General features: G+C 39.8%; 2 protein-coding genes across 4 annotated transcripts in view; one reads left to right on the forward strand and one right to left on the reverse strand.

The window, feature by feature from the left end:
* The first annotated feature begins 148 nt into the window (after positions 1-148).
* mrpl43 (mitochondrial ribosomal protein L43) lies at positions 149-4,454 on the forward strand. The gene is made up of 3 exons (XM_044178390.1): positions 149-428; positions 1,509-1,615; positions 2,781-4,454. Exons 1-3 carry the CDS (start codon positions 298-300, stop codon positions 2,996-2,998), a joined length of 456 nt encoding a protein of 151 aa, XP_044034325.1. The 5' UTR covers positions 149-297; the 3' UTR covers positions 2,999-4,454.
* Positions 4,455-8,122: 3,668 nt separating this feature from the next.
* The window catches only part of sema4gb (sema domain, immunoglobulin domain (Ig), transmembrane domain (TM) and short cytoplasmic domain, (semaphorin) 4Gb), a 36,015-nt gene continuing 26,004 nt past the window's right edge, over positions 8,123-18,133 (reverse strand). For all 3 annotated transcript variants that reach the window (XM_044178387.1, XM_044178386.1, XM_044178388.1), the window contains exons 10-15: positions 16,048-16,186; positions 15,717-15,939; positions 14,862-14,977; positions 14,267-14,421; positions 11,830-11,891; positions 8,123-11,264 (exon numbers count right to left, since the gene is read on the reverse strand). In XM_044178387.1, the coding sequence (XP_044034322.1) occupies positions 10,294-11,264; positions 11,830-11,891; positions 14,267-14,421; positions 14,862-14,977; positions 15,717-15,939; positions 16,048-16,186 (1,666 nt within the window). In that variant the 3' untranslated portion in view covers positions 8,123-10,293. The remainder of the gene's footprint in view (positions 11,265-11,829; positions 11,892-14,266; positions 14,422-14,861; positions 14,978-15,716; positions 15,940-16,047; positions 16,187-18,133) is intronic.

The following is an 18,133-nucleotide window of genomic DNA, read 5'->3' on the forward strand; positions in this document are numbered from 1 at the left end:
TTAAAGCTTTTTATGTGTATTTTTTAAATAAACATTCAAACATATAAAATAACATTCAACATTTGTATTTGCTGACGGAAGAAGTGTTATTAAGAAGTCGCATTTCCTTTAACCGTCGTGTCAGGTACATGTTTCACTCCGGAACATATCGTCGACGGACCGCACTATATACATGCCCGTCAACTCGTCCTCTATGAATACTGTTGCTATTTAACGTCTTTAGCGGGTTGATCGTTTTTGTCCAGCGGTTTTAACAATATCTGAATTATTATATAACCGTTGATTGACGGTTAAACGATGACATCCAGAGGGACGCCGAGTCGGTTCCTTCAAAGCGTTCTTCAGAACGGTGTCGGTCGGTATGTCTGCCAGCTGAAACGGATCTCCATCATCTTCTCCAAAAATGCACAGAGCTCGTTGGGAGTCAGGTAAAAAAAAAAAAAAAAGAAGAAGCTACAAATGGTGCTTATACAGTATTTATACAAGTATACCTTCATATAAAAATACTCCAGTTACAAGTTAAATCCTGGCTAAATGTAGCCTACTTGAAGTATCAAAAGTAGCTAAATGTACTCAATGTGCTAAAAATTTGCCCCTGCTAGTGTTGTATAATTATTACTGCTGACACAATTAGTCGATTAATTATTTAGCCGATTGGCAGAAAATTATTCAGCAACTTTTCTGATAACTGAATGACTGTTTAAAGCCATTTTTAAAACAAAAATGTTCTGGTTCTAGCTTAAATGTGAGGATTTGTTGCTTTCCTCTGTTTTCATTGTAAATTGAATATCGTTGGCTTTTGGGCTTTTGGTTGAACAAAATAAACAATGTGAAGGTGTCATCTTGGGCTGTGGGAAATTGTAAGGGACATTTTTCAACCGAAATGATTAATCGACCATATATCAGCAGATTAATTGATAGTGAAAATAATCATTAGTTCCAGCCCAAATTATTTTATTTATTATTTGATTGTTTTTTTATCATAATGCATAAATATGTTTGCAGAATTTTAATGTTGTAGCTGGTCGAGGTTGGGCTATTTGTTACTACTTTATACACTGTTGGGTAGTTTAATCTGTAGTTTTATTTGCTGATCATATGTTTCGTCGGTAAAGTCTTTATCTGCCAAGTAACTATAGCTGTCATGTAAATGTAGTTTAGTAAAAAGTACAGTTTTTTGCTCTGAAATGTAGTGGATTTGAAATATGAAGTAGCAGAAAATGGCAATACTCTTGTACTATAAAGTACAAGTACCTCAAAACTGTACTTATGGTAAGTATAGTGCTTGAATAACTGTACTACATTCCACCATGGCTAGTAATAAAAACAATTGTCAGTTGCAGCCTAACAAAAGGCAACATCAGATATTCTTGTTTACCACTAACAAGATAAGACACTGGGAAGTGATAGTGTGTACAAGTGACACAATTACCATCAACAGAACCTGTTACCTACCACTCAAAGAGCAGAGTGACCACAGCATCTTTGTCTTCTTCCCTTCTCTTCAGGGAGTTTATTGAAGAGGGAGTGGTGGATTATGCCAAGAAGAACCCTGCAACTGTCGTGTATGTGTCTCCTCAGGCATGCAGGATACCCAAAATAGTTGCAGAATACTGTAAGTGCTCATGAATTTGTGTTTTGATGGGACATCTGACTAATCCTGAATTCCTTTCCTCATTATAGCACGTTTTCACATATAGAATAATGCTTTATTTTACAGGTCCCGCAATTTCCTAAATATTTCCTAGAAAGTTCCTCTAAAAGAACTGTGTAATTTGGTTCTGATCACAGGGAAAATACATTTCTGAGACAGTTGTATGAGTTAAGCTAGTTGTGTTGAGTTTATAAGCAGTGGATGATTTCCAAAGGAATTTATTTGAAAGAACTGCTAAAATGACTTGAAAAACATACAGAGATCCTTTACACCCAAGTAAAGAGCCATGTATTATTGTATTCTCCATATATGTTTGCCTGGAGAACATTGTCTCAATTTCCCTGATAATTAGTACCAAATTACACAGTAATTACATAGGAATTTATAGTCACATATCAGCTCCTTTCTAGGATATTAAACTGTGGGTAAGTTGTAGTGTAAAATAAAGTGTTACCACATTAATACTTGCTGCATTATTTTCCTGTGTTCTCAATCACGTTTTTAAGGCCTGTTTAGTGAACTATTTAGTTACAATACTTACTTTAATGTATTACACCAGGATAATGCACTCAGTATCAATTCTGCCTTCCAGCGAGGGCTAACAATAAAACAAAAAACAATGACAAAATACTTTCTTTGTCATTGTTATTGATATCATCAAAATGTTAAGCAGACTTCTGAAGCAAATTGTTCTATTAAAAAGTTGTACTTTGGCCATGCTGAAACATCAAAATGCTACTTGTTGAAAATCATAGGCATGCTTTACAGTTGAAAGGTCAGGTTCAGGGATATAATCAATCTTTTTGGTGAAGTGTGTGACAAGTTTAAGCAATAAATGTATAAGAAACATGAAAAGTGAACTTCAGTAAAGTAGTATGGGATTATATTTGTTACTACGCCTAGATACTGTAGGGGGCAGTATAACACTGTTTTTTCTGAAAATGCCACTGGGGGTTTCAAATGACTTGTTAAATAGTCTCACCCAGAATCATATGTTCTTGTTGACACTGTTACATTTCACAACAGGCAGGTTTGTCAATAAGAAAAGTATGTACTTTTCCTCACTCCTCACTCATGAGTTGCTCCTCACTCCTGCTTAGTTATTTCCTCTTTTTCCTTCCTGCAGTAAACGGCAACGTGAGGGAAGAAATCGTCACAAGCAAAACATCTCCGCAGATTTCAGAGCTCTTGACCAAGCTGACCAATCAGTCTGGCCTGGACGTCATCCGCATCCGCAAGCCCTTCCACACAGACAACCCCAGTATCCAGGGCCAGTGGCACCCATTCACCAACCGGCCCCTGTCTATCGGCCCCATCAGGCCACAGAAACAGAACTCCGAATAAGGACTAACTTAAAGTTTGAAGTTTGAGTTTAAAGTCAGAACCTTTGTGCTTAATTTCTCATTACTCTTGCAAGATATGTCCTTTTTTTTAAAAGTGTCTGCAATCTAAATTATTATCACAGGTCAGGTGGTTCTCATTTTTGCAGCAATTTTCCATTTTGTTTGTTGGATAATTCTGCAGAAGACCCCACTATCGACTGAATATTTTTTACCTTGCCCTTCTGTCTGGTGGTGGCAGCAAAGCCACTTTGGCTGTGCAGGAAAGTGCACACAGCACCAGCTCTGAATGCCACATTTAAATAGGTTTTACATGAATCCACCAGAGGCTTGTCAGCTGGCATATTAAAAAGCAGATAACCGTTTAATCTTAAGGTTATTTGAAGATTAGTGTAATAAACTGCATCACTTCGAGAGCAAATGTATGAAATAAAGAAAATATTTTTTGTGCAAATGATGGCATTTGTGTTTAAATTTAGATTTTCTTTCGTTGTATTTGAACAGCTTGTCAGAAAAAGATCAACACAGCAAAACTGATTGCAGTGGTGCTGTCTGCATCGTTAAGTCTGACTGACTGATTTAAGACAACACAGATGTACACCTGTTTTTATTTGTATGAAACGGGTAATGTATGTTTTTACAGCTTAATACTGAAGTTTGAAGGTTTCCTCTCTGCACAACCTTAAATGATCTTAAATGAACATGACAGATGGTTGTGTGATAGCTTGAGGGACAAGTCTTAACCTTCAGCACAGAGCTGTCCTCTATCGGCTCTAAGAGGAACAGAAAACTAACACTTCTCTAGTGGGTGATTTGTTTAAATTTAACAAGGTGGATGTTGGCAAAACTACTTGCTGCTTTCTTTGCAGTTTTTACCCTGAATTCATCATTTTTGACTGCAAAAGGCATGCCGGTTGACCCTACTTTCCCTCCACAGGTGACCTCTGTATTCTTCTTAACAAAAATACATCCATACAACCAAGTACTAGTCATCAGATGAATACAAATAAGCAGACTCCTATGGAGTGAACGTGAAAGGTGCCCCCAGGACAGATTGCTTGTTTCTGCTGATTGATGGATACCAGTCTGCTGGCATATATAACTCTGGCCGCAGGAAATTGTTAGGCTATCTGTGAAAATTTATGTAGGATAAGAGCGTGAGATGACTGCAGAGGATGTTGATGAGCGAGAGGCAGTGAAGCTGAGCTCTGCAGCGGGACACTGATGCTGATTTTACTAATTTTCTCCCAAATATCTGTATTTGAGTTGCGTTTATGGATGTGAATGCCCTCTCCCTTTAACTTACCCTCAGACATATAGACTGCAGTTACTGTTTGTCACTGCTTAGCCAATAGAAGTGGCTAACTTTACATGATCTCTAAACTTATATCACCAAACCAGACATTGTGGTGGCTTTAGCTGTTTAGCCTGTTTTAATAAAACATTTGCTGATGATGTGACAATGTTTTCTGCTGTTTCATGCTCACTTCCTGCATTTTAATTTATCTATGGCACCAATTGCAGATATCAGAGCCACTGTGCTCTCATCACACCCGCTCCCCCCAATGGGAACTGGCACAGCTAGACCCACGCTAGGACATTAAAGGCTCTAAATAAAGATGCTGTTGCTAAGTTACTGTCTTGAATGCTGCTCTGTAAATGCCCCCCCCAACCCCTCCTGTTGTTATACCTCTGCTCTGTCAGAGTCATATATGTATGTAAACGACCCTGGGAACATGTGGGCTCCATTCCCAATGGAGGACAGTGGCCTTGCCGCTTGCCACAAGCTAAAAACAATTGAGTATCATGGTGTCTTGAGAATAGGATTCTGTGTGAACATGTTTTGCATGTAATTTCCTGACTTCCCCTCAGGGCTGTTGACACTGACATTTTTTTTCCCCCAAGCTGAACATAATGCAAAGTGTTTTTTAATCTGCACAAAAGCAAGTGGAAATTTAATGAACTGAAATAAATAAGACATGAGAGACAATATAAAAAAGGTCCTTTGTGTGAACAGTTCAGGTTGTTAAACTATCTTATAAGAAGCAAGGATGTCACTTCAGCCAGTTATTTTCTGAGAGATAAGTTCATTATCTACATGAAAAGAAATCATACAGAACCAACTTGATGGAAAGTGTCACAGTTTACAAGGGTATATACTACATCACTTTTAACAAAGTACTTACAAAATAACAGTGCAAATTGTGAACTCTTTACACCAGTTTCTTTGGCAAACACCTAGAGAAATAATCTACATCTACATAAAATATACTGCATCTTGCATATTGACACAGCAGGATGTAATTAATGTTATTGAATTGGCAAAAACAAGTGCTTCACTGTGGGTGGGTGTACAGAAAGAAGGTGAATGTAAAAGTGGTAGCCAATATGTTAACTATTTTTACCTAAAGTCCATAGTACAGTATACAGTGCAGAGCCAGTGTCTATTGTAAACAGATTTTCCTTAAGTGAGAATGAAGCAGCAGCAATGGTCGCAGATTTAGATGAAGCTTTCAACATGTTAAGGATTGTCCACAACTTGATGACAACTTTTATATAATACATGGTTAAGTACAGTAACATGTTGAACTCAGTAGATACTGCAATCATTTTACAAAGTTTAAACTTGCAATAAAATGTAACACAACAAGAACATTTCTTTACATCTTTGATTTAAATAAAATGAAATACTCACATGAATCACACCTATAAATTGGCATGGATCAGAAAACCATTACTCATTCCGATTAACTTCTGAGCACTGTTAGTACATATTTAAGCTGTCTGATTCTTATGAGAAATGCGTGCAATGAAAACTATTTCACAAATCATAATATCAGCTAGAAATGTGAGAATAACATTTACAGTATCTCTAATGTTAAACTACTGCAGAAAATTCAGTTGTTTCACAAACACAAACTCTAGGACTCTTTGAAAACTGGTCCTAATTGATTAGAGGCCATCATGGCCATTTGTAAACTCAGTAGGGTCCTTGAGAGAGTGTTGGAATGTGAGCAGAGAGAGTAATAGATGATACCGTCATGCAGAGGTGATGAGATGGGAAAACAAAAGAGGCAGCAGAGAGGGAGAGAGGGGAGGAATGAAGATCAGGATAAAAACAAGTGAACAGGTTAAAAAGACTGACAAGAAAAAAAGCTGAAAACATGCAAGTGCAAAGTAGCTTCTGCCAACACATCACAGTTGTATTGTCATCTGTTCTCTGCATGGCTAGACAGGACACACAGGTCAGGTCGAATGGTCAGGCAACACTTTTCCATATGAGCAACAGAGAAAAACACACCTAAATATGTGACCTCAGAAGATCTTAAATGGTAAAGTATGGGAAAGACAGAAGTTCACTCTTGCCCAAATAAAATTTATAGCTAGATATTTCCTGTACATATGCTATTGGTTTAGTGGGATCTGAAATGTATAAAAGCAAGTCATCTGCATATAGCGAGATTTTCTGTTCCGCTCCACCCCAAATAATGCCCATATTTGGATTCATCCATTAGGATAAACAGAAAAGGTGAAAGTGGACAGCCCTGACTTGTGCCATGGCCAAGAGGAAAATATTTAAAATAATTGTTACTGGAGCGCACATGGGCATATGGTGAGGAATATAGCAATTTTAGCAAGTCAAAAAATACATTCCTATTCCAGATTTTCTTAGGGTTGGAAATGAGTAAGCCCACTCCACCCAATCTAAAGATTTGTTGGCATCTAATGAAAATATTATTTCTGGCAGTCGAGTGGTGTAACATGAATTAAAAAGATTTCTTGAATCAAAAAAAGGACTATTTTTAATAAATGCTGTCTGATCTTTTGAAATAATGTATGAGAGAACAGACTCTAAGCAAAGGGCTAACTATTTATAGTCTGTTTGGTAAAAAGACAAGCTTATAACTGCTACACTGAAGCAGATCTTTTTTTTTTTTGGAAAAGTAGAGACTGAAGCTTGGCATAACATCACAGAAAGATGGCCAGATTGAAAAGAATCAGTAAACATAATCAGTGGAAGTTGGGTTAAAGTTTCTGTGGTAGTCTGCCACCTTTTTCTCCCCAGCCCTGTGTTCTCTGTTGTGTTCCCCTTTCTGGTGTGTCTTGTGGGTCCCCTACTTGTCTTTGGATGTGTGTGTGTGTATGTCACCTGCCTGGCTTGCTCTGCCTGAAGGATTATCCGGTGCTGGTGATCACCGCTCCTGTTGTTTCCTGGATTCCTGTCAGCCTGTTTGCCTGCTTCTCCAGCCAGCTTAACCTTGCCTGTCGTTATCAGTCCACATTGCCTGTTCACCATCACTGCTACTTTCCTGGGGTTACCAAGTTCGACATTGCTGGTTTCGCTCTGAATTACTACGGCCCTTCCCACTATTCCACTTTATTACAAATAAAGTGTGTATTGGATTATAAGAAATCACGGTATTCGGCATTTTTTTGGGGGTTTGAAGATCGTACATACGATAGTTTCAGTATGCTTAAAACGAACTAGGCCATGTGTCGTCCAACCATGTCTAAAGGTGTTGATACCTGTTCCAAATGGTCAGAATGCCTGTCATAGAGAGAGAGGGACAAGATACTATGAATCGTACAAAAGGGGATAAGGGACAGTCTCTCCAACGATATTCATGGTGTTGGACTCAGCTGTACACACAAAGTGCCAAAATTTGTTGTGCGAAAATTGGGAAAAAAAGAGCCTCATACGCAACCAGGTAAGCACTTTGATTGAATCACACTGAGGCCTTTAGTCAGAATTTCTTCCATCCAGTCCAGGACATTTAGTGGTCTGCACAGAGTGCATTTCCTGGACTATATTCTCAATCAAAAAAGCTTCAGAATAAAGTGGCTTACAAGGCAGACAAGAAGACCTGCAAGTGCAAAATAGCTCCTGCCTCCTTGCATCGGTTTCCTGCATGGCTGACCAGGACACTCAGGTCAAATGTTTTGTCTGCTTCTACCTGCAGAGACGACAGCGTTCTCTGCAAACAGACAAGAAGCCCCTGTCCTTTCTTCGTGGAGGCGAGCCAAGTACTGCTGTTACTGTCAGCGATGCTCTGACAAATGCATGCTGCGAGTCACCACAGCGAGCTGCTGCTAAGTCACTGCTACAAGAGCTGATTCAACGCTTTGCTGGAAAGACAAGTCTTTATTTACCACTGTCCGTGACACATTTACAAACCACTCAGATTCATTTCAGTCACTTCCCTCTTTATATATGTGCTATTTAATCATAGTGCTTTTCACCTTTCCAAGGAAATACTGTAGGCTCTGCAGCTCTTGTTGTTTTGGCATTGCTCTGATGTCAGGTAAACAGAGGATGCCTTAGTGGGTTGCATGTGTGAAGGTCTTCTCTACTCTTATTCAACGACGTGCCACCAGCTGGTTTTTCACAGCAGAGGACAAACACAAACCTGTCTGTATTTCACACTAGATGAAAACCATGTTGTCTATTTGTAACATTGTTTTGAAAAAATCCAGTGTTTTCATCTGTCTTTGAAATAGTTGGCATGAAACTAGTCTTGATGTCTGATCATCCAAAAACAGGGCTTCAGTTTGACAAAGTCTATGTATGTTTAGCTGTATAAAAAACAGCAAATAAGCATTTTCTTTACAGTATCTCTTCCGTTTGTTTTGTGTGTGTTGTGGTTTCCTCTCAGCCTCCTGGGCCCTGAAGCCAGTCTGTTGTCTTCAGTGAATTCAATCAGTCTGGCTACAAACTAACTGACTCCTTTATTGGTCTTTAACAGACTAGTCAAGCTGCCTTTCACACAACTGTATCTCTTCTCTCACACAGATGCTAAAAACAGAAAGACACCAGGAAAAAGAAACCCAAACTGTTTCACAGTTTGCTACAGGTGTTTCCATTGGCACTGCCACAACACATTGCTACTAACAGCTGCAACAGTGATGTAATTATTGCAATTTACATGAAAACAATGTAAAATGAGTGGTTTAAATAAACTGAAATGTATGATTTGTCTTACCACCTGAGCTCTCATACATTGTAAGAGAACTGGCTTCTTACTGTAAAGTGATACTCCACATAAAATCTATAATATCAAACAGGCACGCCCTGTGAGCTTGAAAGGTGGATGTAAAAGGACTGTAGTTTGTTCCTTCATAGAGAACAAAGAATTGTAGTCAGATTGAATTCATGACAATTAGTTGATTAATTGGCATTTATGAAGCAAAAATGCCAAACACTTGCTGGTTTCAGATTCTCAAATGTGAAGATTTGCTGGATATTTAAGCTGTTGGTCAACAATACCACCGATTTGAAGACATGGGAAATTGTGATGGGCATTCTTCACTATTTTCTGACATTTTGTTTAGATTAATTTCATAATGAATTGAAAAAATAATTGTCAGATTAATTTCATTGATCATGAAAACAATCATTAGTTGCAGCCCTACAATGGATTTCGTGAATTGTTTTCACTGTAAAAAAAAAAGTGGTTCAAAACATGAAACGTCTTGTAGCATAATCTTCTCTGTCCATATGCTTGTTGAATGCTTACATATGCTTGTTTAAAAACAGATAGTGTTATGATGAGTCTTTTAGTAGTCCTTTAGTTTGGTAGATTAGTGCCTTGGTCACACATTTGGGGTAGGGGTGGGGCCGGGTGAGTATACCTCCTTATTAACTTTGCGTGGCTTTGGTGATACGGAGTCCAGTCCTGCGACTATGGGTGAGTCAAACCAGTTCTCCCCCAGACAAGGGAACAGGAACAGCCTCATGTCAAACTTGTAACACATAGGGCCAGACTCTGAGGTTGCGGGCATGTTAGGTGGAAGGTAACAGATAGGTTTTGGGTGGAGTATCGCTTTAAGCTCCATAGAGGGGTAATATTACATGGCACTAAAAACTTCCTGAACACTTTTCCGCAGTCTCAAAAATATGTGATCACCTCATGTCCTATTTTGCACCTTTGCCTTTTTGTGTCATCTGACCACCATCTTTCACAAACCTCCAGAGAGTCTACACCGAGGTAGCATCATTAAGATCCCTACTCATGGTAATTTTGTAACAGTGCAGTCTATGGCCAAATTTTTCACAGCTCCACTTTTTGAATAGCAGTCTCTGGTTAGTGTAGTCCATTGTTGAAGTGAAATCATGGGCCATTTGTCATCGGAGACACAGGAGGCTGCACATTTCAGATCAGGTTAGGACACGGCCTGCAGGTACTCTGACACTGGATAAATAACAGCAGCGTTTGATACAACAGTCAGGTCTCCCCACAACTACGGGTCGCCGTTGGGGTGAAAATAAATAACTGTGGGACAAAGACTGAGAGGGGCATCCTAGATGGAGCTCTCATCAGGCTGCATCAGGTCCAGCTGTGTGTGTTTCCTCTTCTCCAGGATCCTGTTAAGCTCCTCTGTGAAGGAGTGGTAGAGGGGCGACATGCCCTCGGGGTCGGCCTGCCTCAGCAGCACGTAGCTGTTCCCGTTCATCTTCCTCAGCACGCTGGGCAGAGTGGCTGACAGCCCGTTGGCGTAGTCCATGTTGGGCAGTGGAGGTGGCATAGGAAGAGGAGGGGCTGGAGGAGGCGTTTTGCTTGGAGACATCTGGCCCTCACCTGGAACTATCTGGAGGAAGCCATCACCCATGTCCCCGAAGGTTGGCACCGAGATGGACCGACGACCCTGCCGGCCATTGCAGTGGCTGGAGATGGTTTTAAGTTCAAGATGGGAGCTCCTCTTTCTCTCAGAGGCCCCCAGGACCTGCAGTCCCTGCTGGGAGAACTTTCGGTTGTGAGGGGCCCGTCTTGTGCAAAAGCTCACATAAAACAGCACCACAGTCAACACCAAGCAAAGCCCTCCAAGAACAGCCACCAGGGAAATGTACACAGCCTCCATGTGTCTGTAGGTCTGGAACTCAGGTCCTGGAGGCAGTGGGGCGGGAGGTGAGGGCAGAGGCTGCTCAGTGGGGCTGCTGGTAGAGAAAACAGTCGGGCTGGAGACTGTAGTGGGGTTAGTTGTGGCTGTGGGCTCCACGGGGAAGTACGAGTCTGTGTGCACCCTGACTGTGTAAAGATAAACCAGGACTGAGACGGAGTTCTCGACAGCAAAGCAGCGATATGACCCGCTTTGTTGGGCTCGAGCTCTGATTATGAGGAGGCCATCTGTGCCGATACGGTAGCCCGTATTGAGGCCGTATCCCTGGAGTTCTTTGCCGTTTAGCGTCCAGCGCGGAGTTGCCAGGTTGGAGCGTAGTTCGCACTGGAGTAGCACATCGTCACCCGACATCACAGAACGCTTCCGATGCACCACTGAGCAACAGAAAGAGAGGACAGGAGACATGAGATGCAGCTAAAAACAGATGAAACGAGCGAGATAAGGTAGAGAGAGGAAGATAACGGGGTGGAGAATGTGAGAGAGACAGCATGACAAAAATGCAGCGGGACAGAGAGATGCATATAAAATGAGGTCATCAAGGTTACGTTTTCAAAGTGTAGGTGAGCAACCTGAGCAGCTCAACCTTTCAGCATCACTTTCCAGGACATTTCATAAGCCTCTTTAAATGTGGCGAGCCCTGCAGTGCAGCCAGCACGACTGCCTGACCTACAGCAAGAGAGGAACTGATTAAAATGTGTATGCTGGGACCTGGGGGATGGGTAAGGAGCATACACCTATGAAATCCCTTAATAGCTGCTAAATGCTTGAGTTTTCAGGCAGAGCAAAGAAAAGTGTGTGTTGGACTTTTTTCACCTCATAATCTGTGTGTGGGAATGGATGGGAGGTAAAATAAAGTACTAAACTTTCTCAAAAGTAAAAGAGATGCATGTTACATAATGGATGTACAGTATGTGCATGTGTGTGCGTTGTAACACATACCATTTCCTGAATTCTCCTTACAGCCCCTGATCCCTCTCAAGATATCCTGGGTTAGATTTGACCTGAAATAAGGTAATTAATGACAAACAACATTAGACAGAAAACACAAAATATGCCACAAAAACAAAAATTTCTACAATCAAGATTTCATCCTGAAAACACCCTACATGGCACTAAAACAACCCAAGAGCTTTCTAAAACCATAAAAATAACTAAGACCATTTTAAAACAATAACTTAATGAGGCTAACAAATCAAGATTTTAAAATACCCCAAAACATCTGCAGTCATAACAGGACGTGTACCTCTGATAGGCAAATTTTGCAGTTTTTGATCTAACTGCAGAAGGTTCCAGGCAGAGGGAGCAGCATACGTAATTGTTTTTTTGCCAGTTCAGTGCAGAGTTGTAGTAAAGCAAAATCCTGCCACAGCTTCCCCCTCTCTCTCCATCTCCGTACTCCAACAACCTCAGTGACTAAAAACACTAGAGAGCAGACTTTTCACTCTCCTTTAAATTATTTAATTGTTTTAAAAAATGAAGTAGACATTATGCCGTAACCAGGGAAGTGTAAGATCTCCCATTAACATTCAATTATTTTTGCTGCTTTCTCCGAATGTGATGCTGCCCTCAAACAAATGCACAGGAGAGGCTGATGTGTCTGCTGCCATAATGGAGATTAAGATGTCTGCTACTCACTCATGCAGAGTGAGTGAAGAGAGGCACAAACAGGCTCCAGTGCAAGAGTGAGCCAAAGTAATGTCTATGTATTTGAGTATGTGTGTTTTGTTTAGAAGGGGCTTATAATATGCACTGGTTAATAAAGTTTTTTCCACTGGATTTAATTGTACAAGATTCATCTAATATCTCAGTAAGCAGTGGTGGAAAAGCTCCATTTAAACCCAAATAAATATTTGTTAATTATTCATTTATAAATGGAAACCTTAATCTCCAAATATGTAGAATTGTATATTTGCCTGTACACAAATTTCACATTGTTTCATATTCAGCCGACCTGCTGTGCACTGACTAAAATACTCTCCAAGTTAGATATTAAATGGAATTAATTAATTGAAAGTGTACCAATTGAACACTCTCTATTTTCCCTATAATTAGTGCAAAGTTACATAGATGTTTCCAGGAAACTCCCTGGAAACTATGGTGACACTTTACATTAAGTCCCCCTATTAAGCATTTATATTATACAGCATATGCATATATATATAAACATGTAATACATGGTTTATAACACATTATAATGTAATTGTAAGTGTTTACTAATGTATTTATCAACAACTATAACTCCTCCTGTGGGCATAAACACATAATGAATGACAACATAGCAACACACACAGTTGCAATAATAGTCATTATAGTGGCTTACAACTACATTATAGTGTGTTATAAACCATTTATAAAATTTGTATATACTGCTTATAAATGCTAAACATGGGGACTTATATGGGTAAACATGTTATTCCTCTTTTTACCAAAAAAAAGAATAACAATGTCAGTCAGTTCAACCTACTTTTTGCTTTTCTGTTTTAGATGCTGAGTTACACTCAACCTAAATGTTGATTCAAAGTGCGTTTTCAAATCCAAATGTTTTTTTGGATAATCATTCTAGAGAAGCTCCTGCTGAGCTGAACAGAGCTGATGGAAAAAAATCCAGGTCGACTACATTGTCTTCGACCTGCTTTCATAGAAATTCTGTTGGAATGGAAAGTAAACTGTATAAATAATGAATTAGACTCTGGTATTGCTGCTGGGCCCAGAAGAAAGAATTAAACATCAACCAAAAAAAGGTCATGTAATGCAAAAATGTCCACTGTGTCAAAATGATTCATCTCTGGTTTATTACTTTTTTCAAGAATGGCTAACAATAATGATGTATTTCATTATCATTCCATTACTTTCTCAGAACAGTTCACCATATTATTTGACTGTTATATTAAGAATGTGGAGGGCTTGACACGTATTTACTCTTGGCAACATTTGAGTGTCATATCTAAATGAAGGTATACAATGGAAGTATATTTTTTTACCTGAAAAATGCAATTTATTTTCATTTACAGAACCACAGTTTTGAACATTTTCTATGGCTGTCATCTACAGTAAATGCATGTAGTAGGAGATAGAGAAGAAATAGAGGAAAAGGGAGTAAATGAAAGACACCAACAAGCAGAATAAACTGGTGGAACTGCAGAGGAGATTTAGGGAAATATAGACTCAGGATCCATGATGAGGCCATGCAAAAGTATCTGTCTAAGCAAGAATCTGGTTTGTTTTCTGCCAAATCTCTCTTACCCCATTTTCCAGTCTTCTTTCTATAAAACACTGAGTCATTCGGTATGTTTGCCTCCCTGTGGAAATGTGCATTTGTGTCTGCATGTATCAATGTATGTGCATTTGTTAGTGTAACAGGTGTGTGTTCCCTCACCTGTGTGCACGTGAAGATATGTCCACACACACCCTCCCGTCCCAGCCACAGAACGGATCTCTGGCAAATACGCAGTCATAACAGGACGTGTACCTCTGACAGGCTGACATCGGTACCTGCACGACTCCAGAGTGGGAGCCAACATAGATACTCCGCTGTAAAACAAAAGCTAAATGATTGATCTGTTTCCACTGTATTTGCACGTTGCTCCCTTTTTTTTCTCCCGCTCTTGACCTTTAAAGCCTAAAATTCCAACAGGCAACACAAGTATTGTAATGCTTTGTGATTTAAGAAGCATATTTGTTCATTTATCATCAATTACTGATGGATTTGGAAGAAATTTCCATTGCCTGATCGCTGCAGATTAGCTTTACACCCAACACTTAACTTATATATGTAATTTGTAAACACTTTGGCCATAAAATATTCTTTAAAAAGTTCTAATTTACTGATTGATAAATAAAAACAGCATGTTTACCATCTAATTCTATGTAGCAAATTAATTAGGCAGCACGTTTTCATTTGCATCACTTTAGCATAAATAGGTTATTTAAACTTTCTGTTAATGTATAACTCTGCATACATGAATACATACCAGAGCAGAGGATATGACCATGCTCTCTATGGGCTGGGGTTTATCAAACAACTGCAACTCTTCTATGATATGCATTTCTCCATTGATGTCTACAGCTCTGTGCAGCCACCCATCATCTGTAAGAAAAGATACAATCTTATCAAACGAGACAATTGGATAACCTTGAGAGGCAATACAGAGTACAAAATCCTGTTTATTTTCTGTAAAGGAAAGACCAAAACCAACAATGTTCATCTCTCAATACTTTCCAATTTCCCTACCTTGCCTGTGGCACTCAGCCCCAAGTCCATTCATTCCTACCAAAGACGTAAATCTTTAAAAAAGGGGTCACAAATATAATATATATATATACACATACATACATACATAAGTATATACATATAAATTGGCTATAGATAATAATAAAACCTTTATGCTTAAAAGAAAAATAAATACATAATTAAACAAATGTTGTCATGCTATAAGTAATACTTACTAATTTACCTGCAAAACTAATGACATTCCCATCAGCCTCAGCTGTGCTTTGTGTTTAGTGCCAATTAGCAAATGTTAGCATGCTAACACACTAAACTAAGATGATGAACATGGTAAACGTTATACCTGCTACACCATTGTCATTGTGAGCATGTTAGCATGCTGATGTTAACATCTAGCACAAAGCACCGCTGTGTCTAAGTATAGCCTCACAGATCTGCTAGCATGATGTGTTGGACAATAATGGAGCTCTGCAGCACAGAGGAATAAGAAAGATGTAACAGGCTTTTGCAATACACGCAAAACTTGCTAGTAGGATCAGTTCATTGTTGGTTTTGGTCTTTTCATAGAATTTGTTGACTGTTCAGTTGTAAAACTCACCAGTTCCCAAAAACAGAATAGTATAAATGTTTCCATCCAGCGCCGGCTCCTTGTGCACGGCTATCTTGACATAGTTGACGCTCCTCTTGAACATGAGTGGGCGCACCCCTATTGGGTGCACCTGGCTGGCCATCAGTGGGTGCCTTCTGGCGAAAGTGAGGACATTGTCTGGGAGGTCTCGAGATGAGTTGATGCCCTGGGACCTGTGCAGATCTGTTATACACTGGAGAGATGGGAGACAGAAAGACAGAGAAATGATCACAGAGGAAAGATTGGGACATTAAATACTCTAATGATGGTAGAAAGAGTGGTTTTAATAGATGAAACTTACAGATCCAGGTCTTGGCTCTGGAACTTTCCCTGTGTACTCTCTCCACTTTGAGTCCTGCACCTCCATGTACGGCCCCTCGAAAGCCCTCTGCACATCTGAGAAGGCGTACTGGCAGATAGCAGATGCTTTGATATTCTTCCTGAAAGACAATCCCCCACCCCGAAGACACATCCAGTGGACACAGTCAGGATTAATGATTCAAAGTTGGATAAACACTGAGAGGTTATTATCTGGGGAGCAACTGCCACCCAGATCGAATTTCAAACACATCACAGATCATAAGCTGCCAATGACAGGCGAAAAGGTAACAAGGCTGCTTTTCTCTATTCTATGAAAACTGTGGATGTTAAGGTGGTAAAGTTTTGGTTTCTACGCTCACATTTCCCTCTTGGATCTTATCAGTTTGTCTTGAATGGACATGAGGGAGTGGCGTCACTGATAGGTGTTTAATTTTCCCTCTTTATCTCCAGTAGCTACTCCCATCATCCACTCCAAAAGGAAATATTTGTTTTGCAGATTTTTCAACACCACACTCACAGTACTGAAATTCCCACTCCCTATGAGTCATAAATAACACAGCCCCATTTGTATTGTGGTTTTGGTGGAGCACCTGTGAAAGAAAAGGTCTGTCCAATAACATAACAACATCATGAGTTGGGAGCTGAAAACCTGGTGACGCTTAATCTTAAACCCTAAAGGTGAGATTAGTAATGGGGGGAAAATGTCTGCGTCACATTCTTAAGTCCATTGTGTGCCCACCTCAGCCTTCAAAAGCATTCAAGTGAGAAACATGGGATTGAAGTGAAACCAGAATCTGTCTTCAAAACTGGTGAGCAGTATAGCTCAGGGGCTTACTCATTCTTGCACGCTTGAGTCTAATGCATAGTGATGACTACTACTCGCACAGGTGTGTGTTTTTCAAAGAATATCAGCATATAGAAAGACAAGACGAGACAGAAAGAAAGAGAGTAAGAAAAAAGAAAGAACGAAAGGACAGCTACTGCAGTGAATGAGGAGACAAACAGAGGTTGAGATTGAATATCAACAAAAGGAAGTGTAGCAGTAAAAAAAAAAGGAAAACGCAAGAGAGAAATAGAGTTACTGTTCCGTTGCAATGATATCCTCTCCATCAGAATCTAAACACCCATGGGACAGTTTTATGCAGCATGACTCTGCATATCAGCATAAACACACACTCACATCGCTGCTAGATATTCCACTGGCAGCCATCGTCCTCTGACACTGTCACATCAGCTCTGACTGCAGCTTGGCGGGCTCCGTTTTGATAACAACTCACCTAGGGTTGATTTTTCTCGGTATCAGTTAATCTGTTGATTACTTTTATGATTAATCATTTAGACTATAAAATGTCAGAAAATAGAGAAAAAAAGGTCCCAGAGCCCAAGGTGACGTCTGCAAACGTTGTTTTGTTCGACCAAAAGTCCAAAAAACCCAAAATATTCATTTTACAATGATATAAATCACAGAAAAGCAGCAACCCCCCACTCTAGATGAAACTCATGAAGATTGATGTATGACTGACTGTTTTTAGAAGTTCGAGTGTGACGTTTACAAGAAGAAAATCAATACATTTTGTTTGGTTTATATCAGACTTACACTATATGCCACATACTTTCTGCACTTTTGTTCTGGGGCTGTTTTCATGGGTTAGGCAAGGTCAATTAGCTCCACTCCACTACAGTATAAATTACAATGGTATTTTAGACCAAAGCATGCTTCCAACTTTAGGGAAGACCCGTTAATGTCTCAGCATGACAATGTCCCTGTGCTCAAAGACATAAAGAAATGGTTTTCCCAGTCTGGTGTGGAAGAACTTGACTGGCCTGCACCGAGCTCTGACCTCAACCCCATCCAACACCTTTGGGATGAATTTAAACACTGACTGTGGGCCAGAATTTATCGGCCAGCATCAGTGTTGGACCTCACTGATGCTCTTGTAGCTGAATGGGAGCAAATCCCAGCCAGGTTGCAAAATCTGGTGAAAAACCTTCCCAGAAGAGTGGAGGCTGTTCCAGCAGGAAGTGAGACTTTCAGCAATCACATATGGATGTAATGTCGGGTGTCC

The sequence above is a fragment of the Siniperca chuatsi genome, linkage group LG20 (genome assembly GCF_020085105.1).
Source record: "Siniperca chuatsi isolate FFG_IHB_CAS linkage group LG20, ASM2008510v1, whole genome shotgun sequence".
NCBI lineage: Eukaryota > Metazoa > Chordata > Actinopteri > Centrarchiformes > Sinipercidae > Siniperca > Siniperca chuatsi.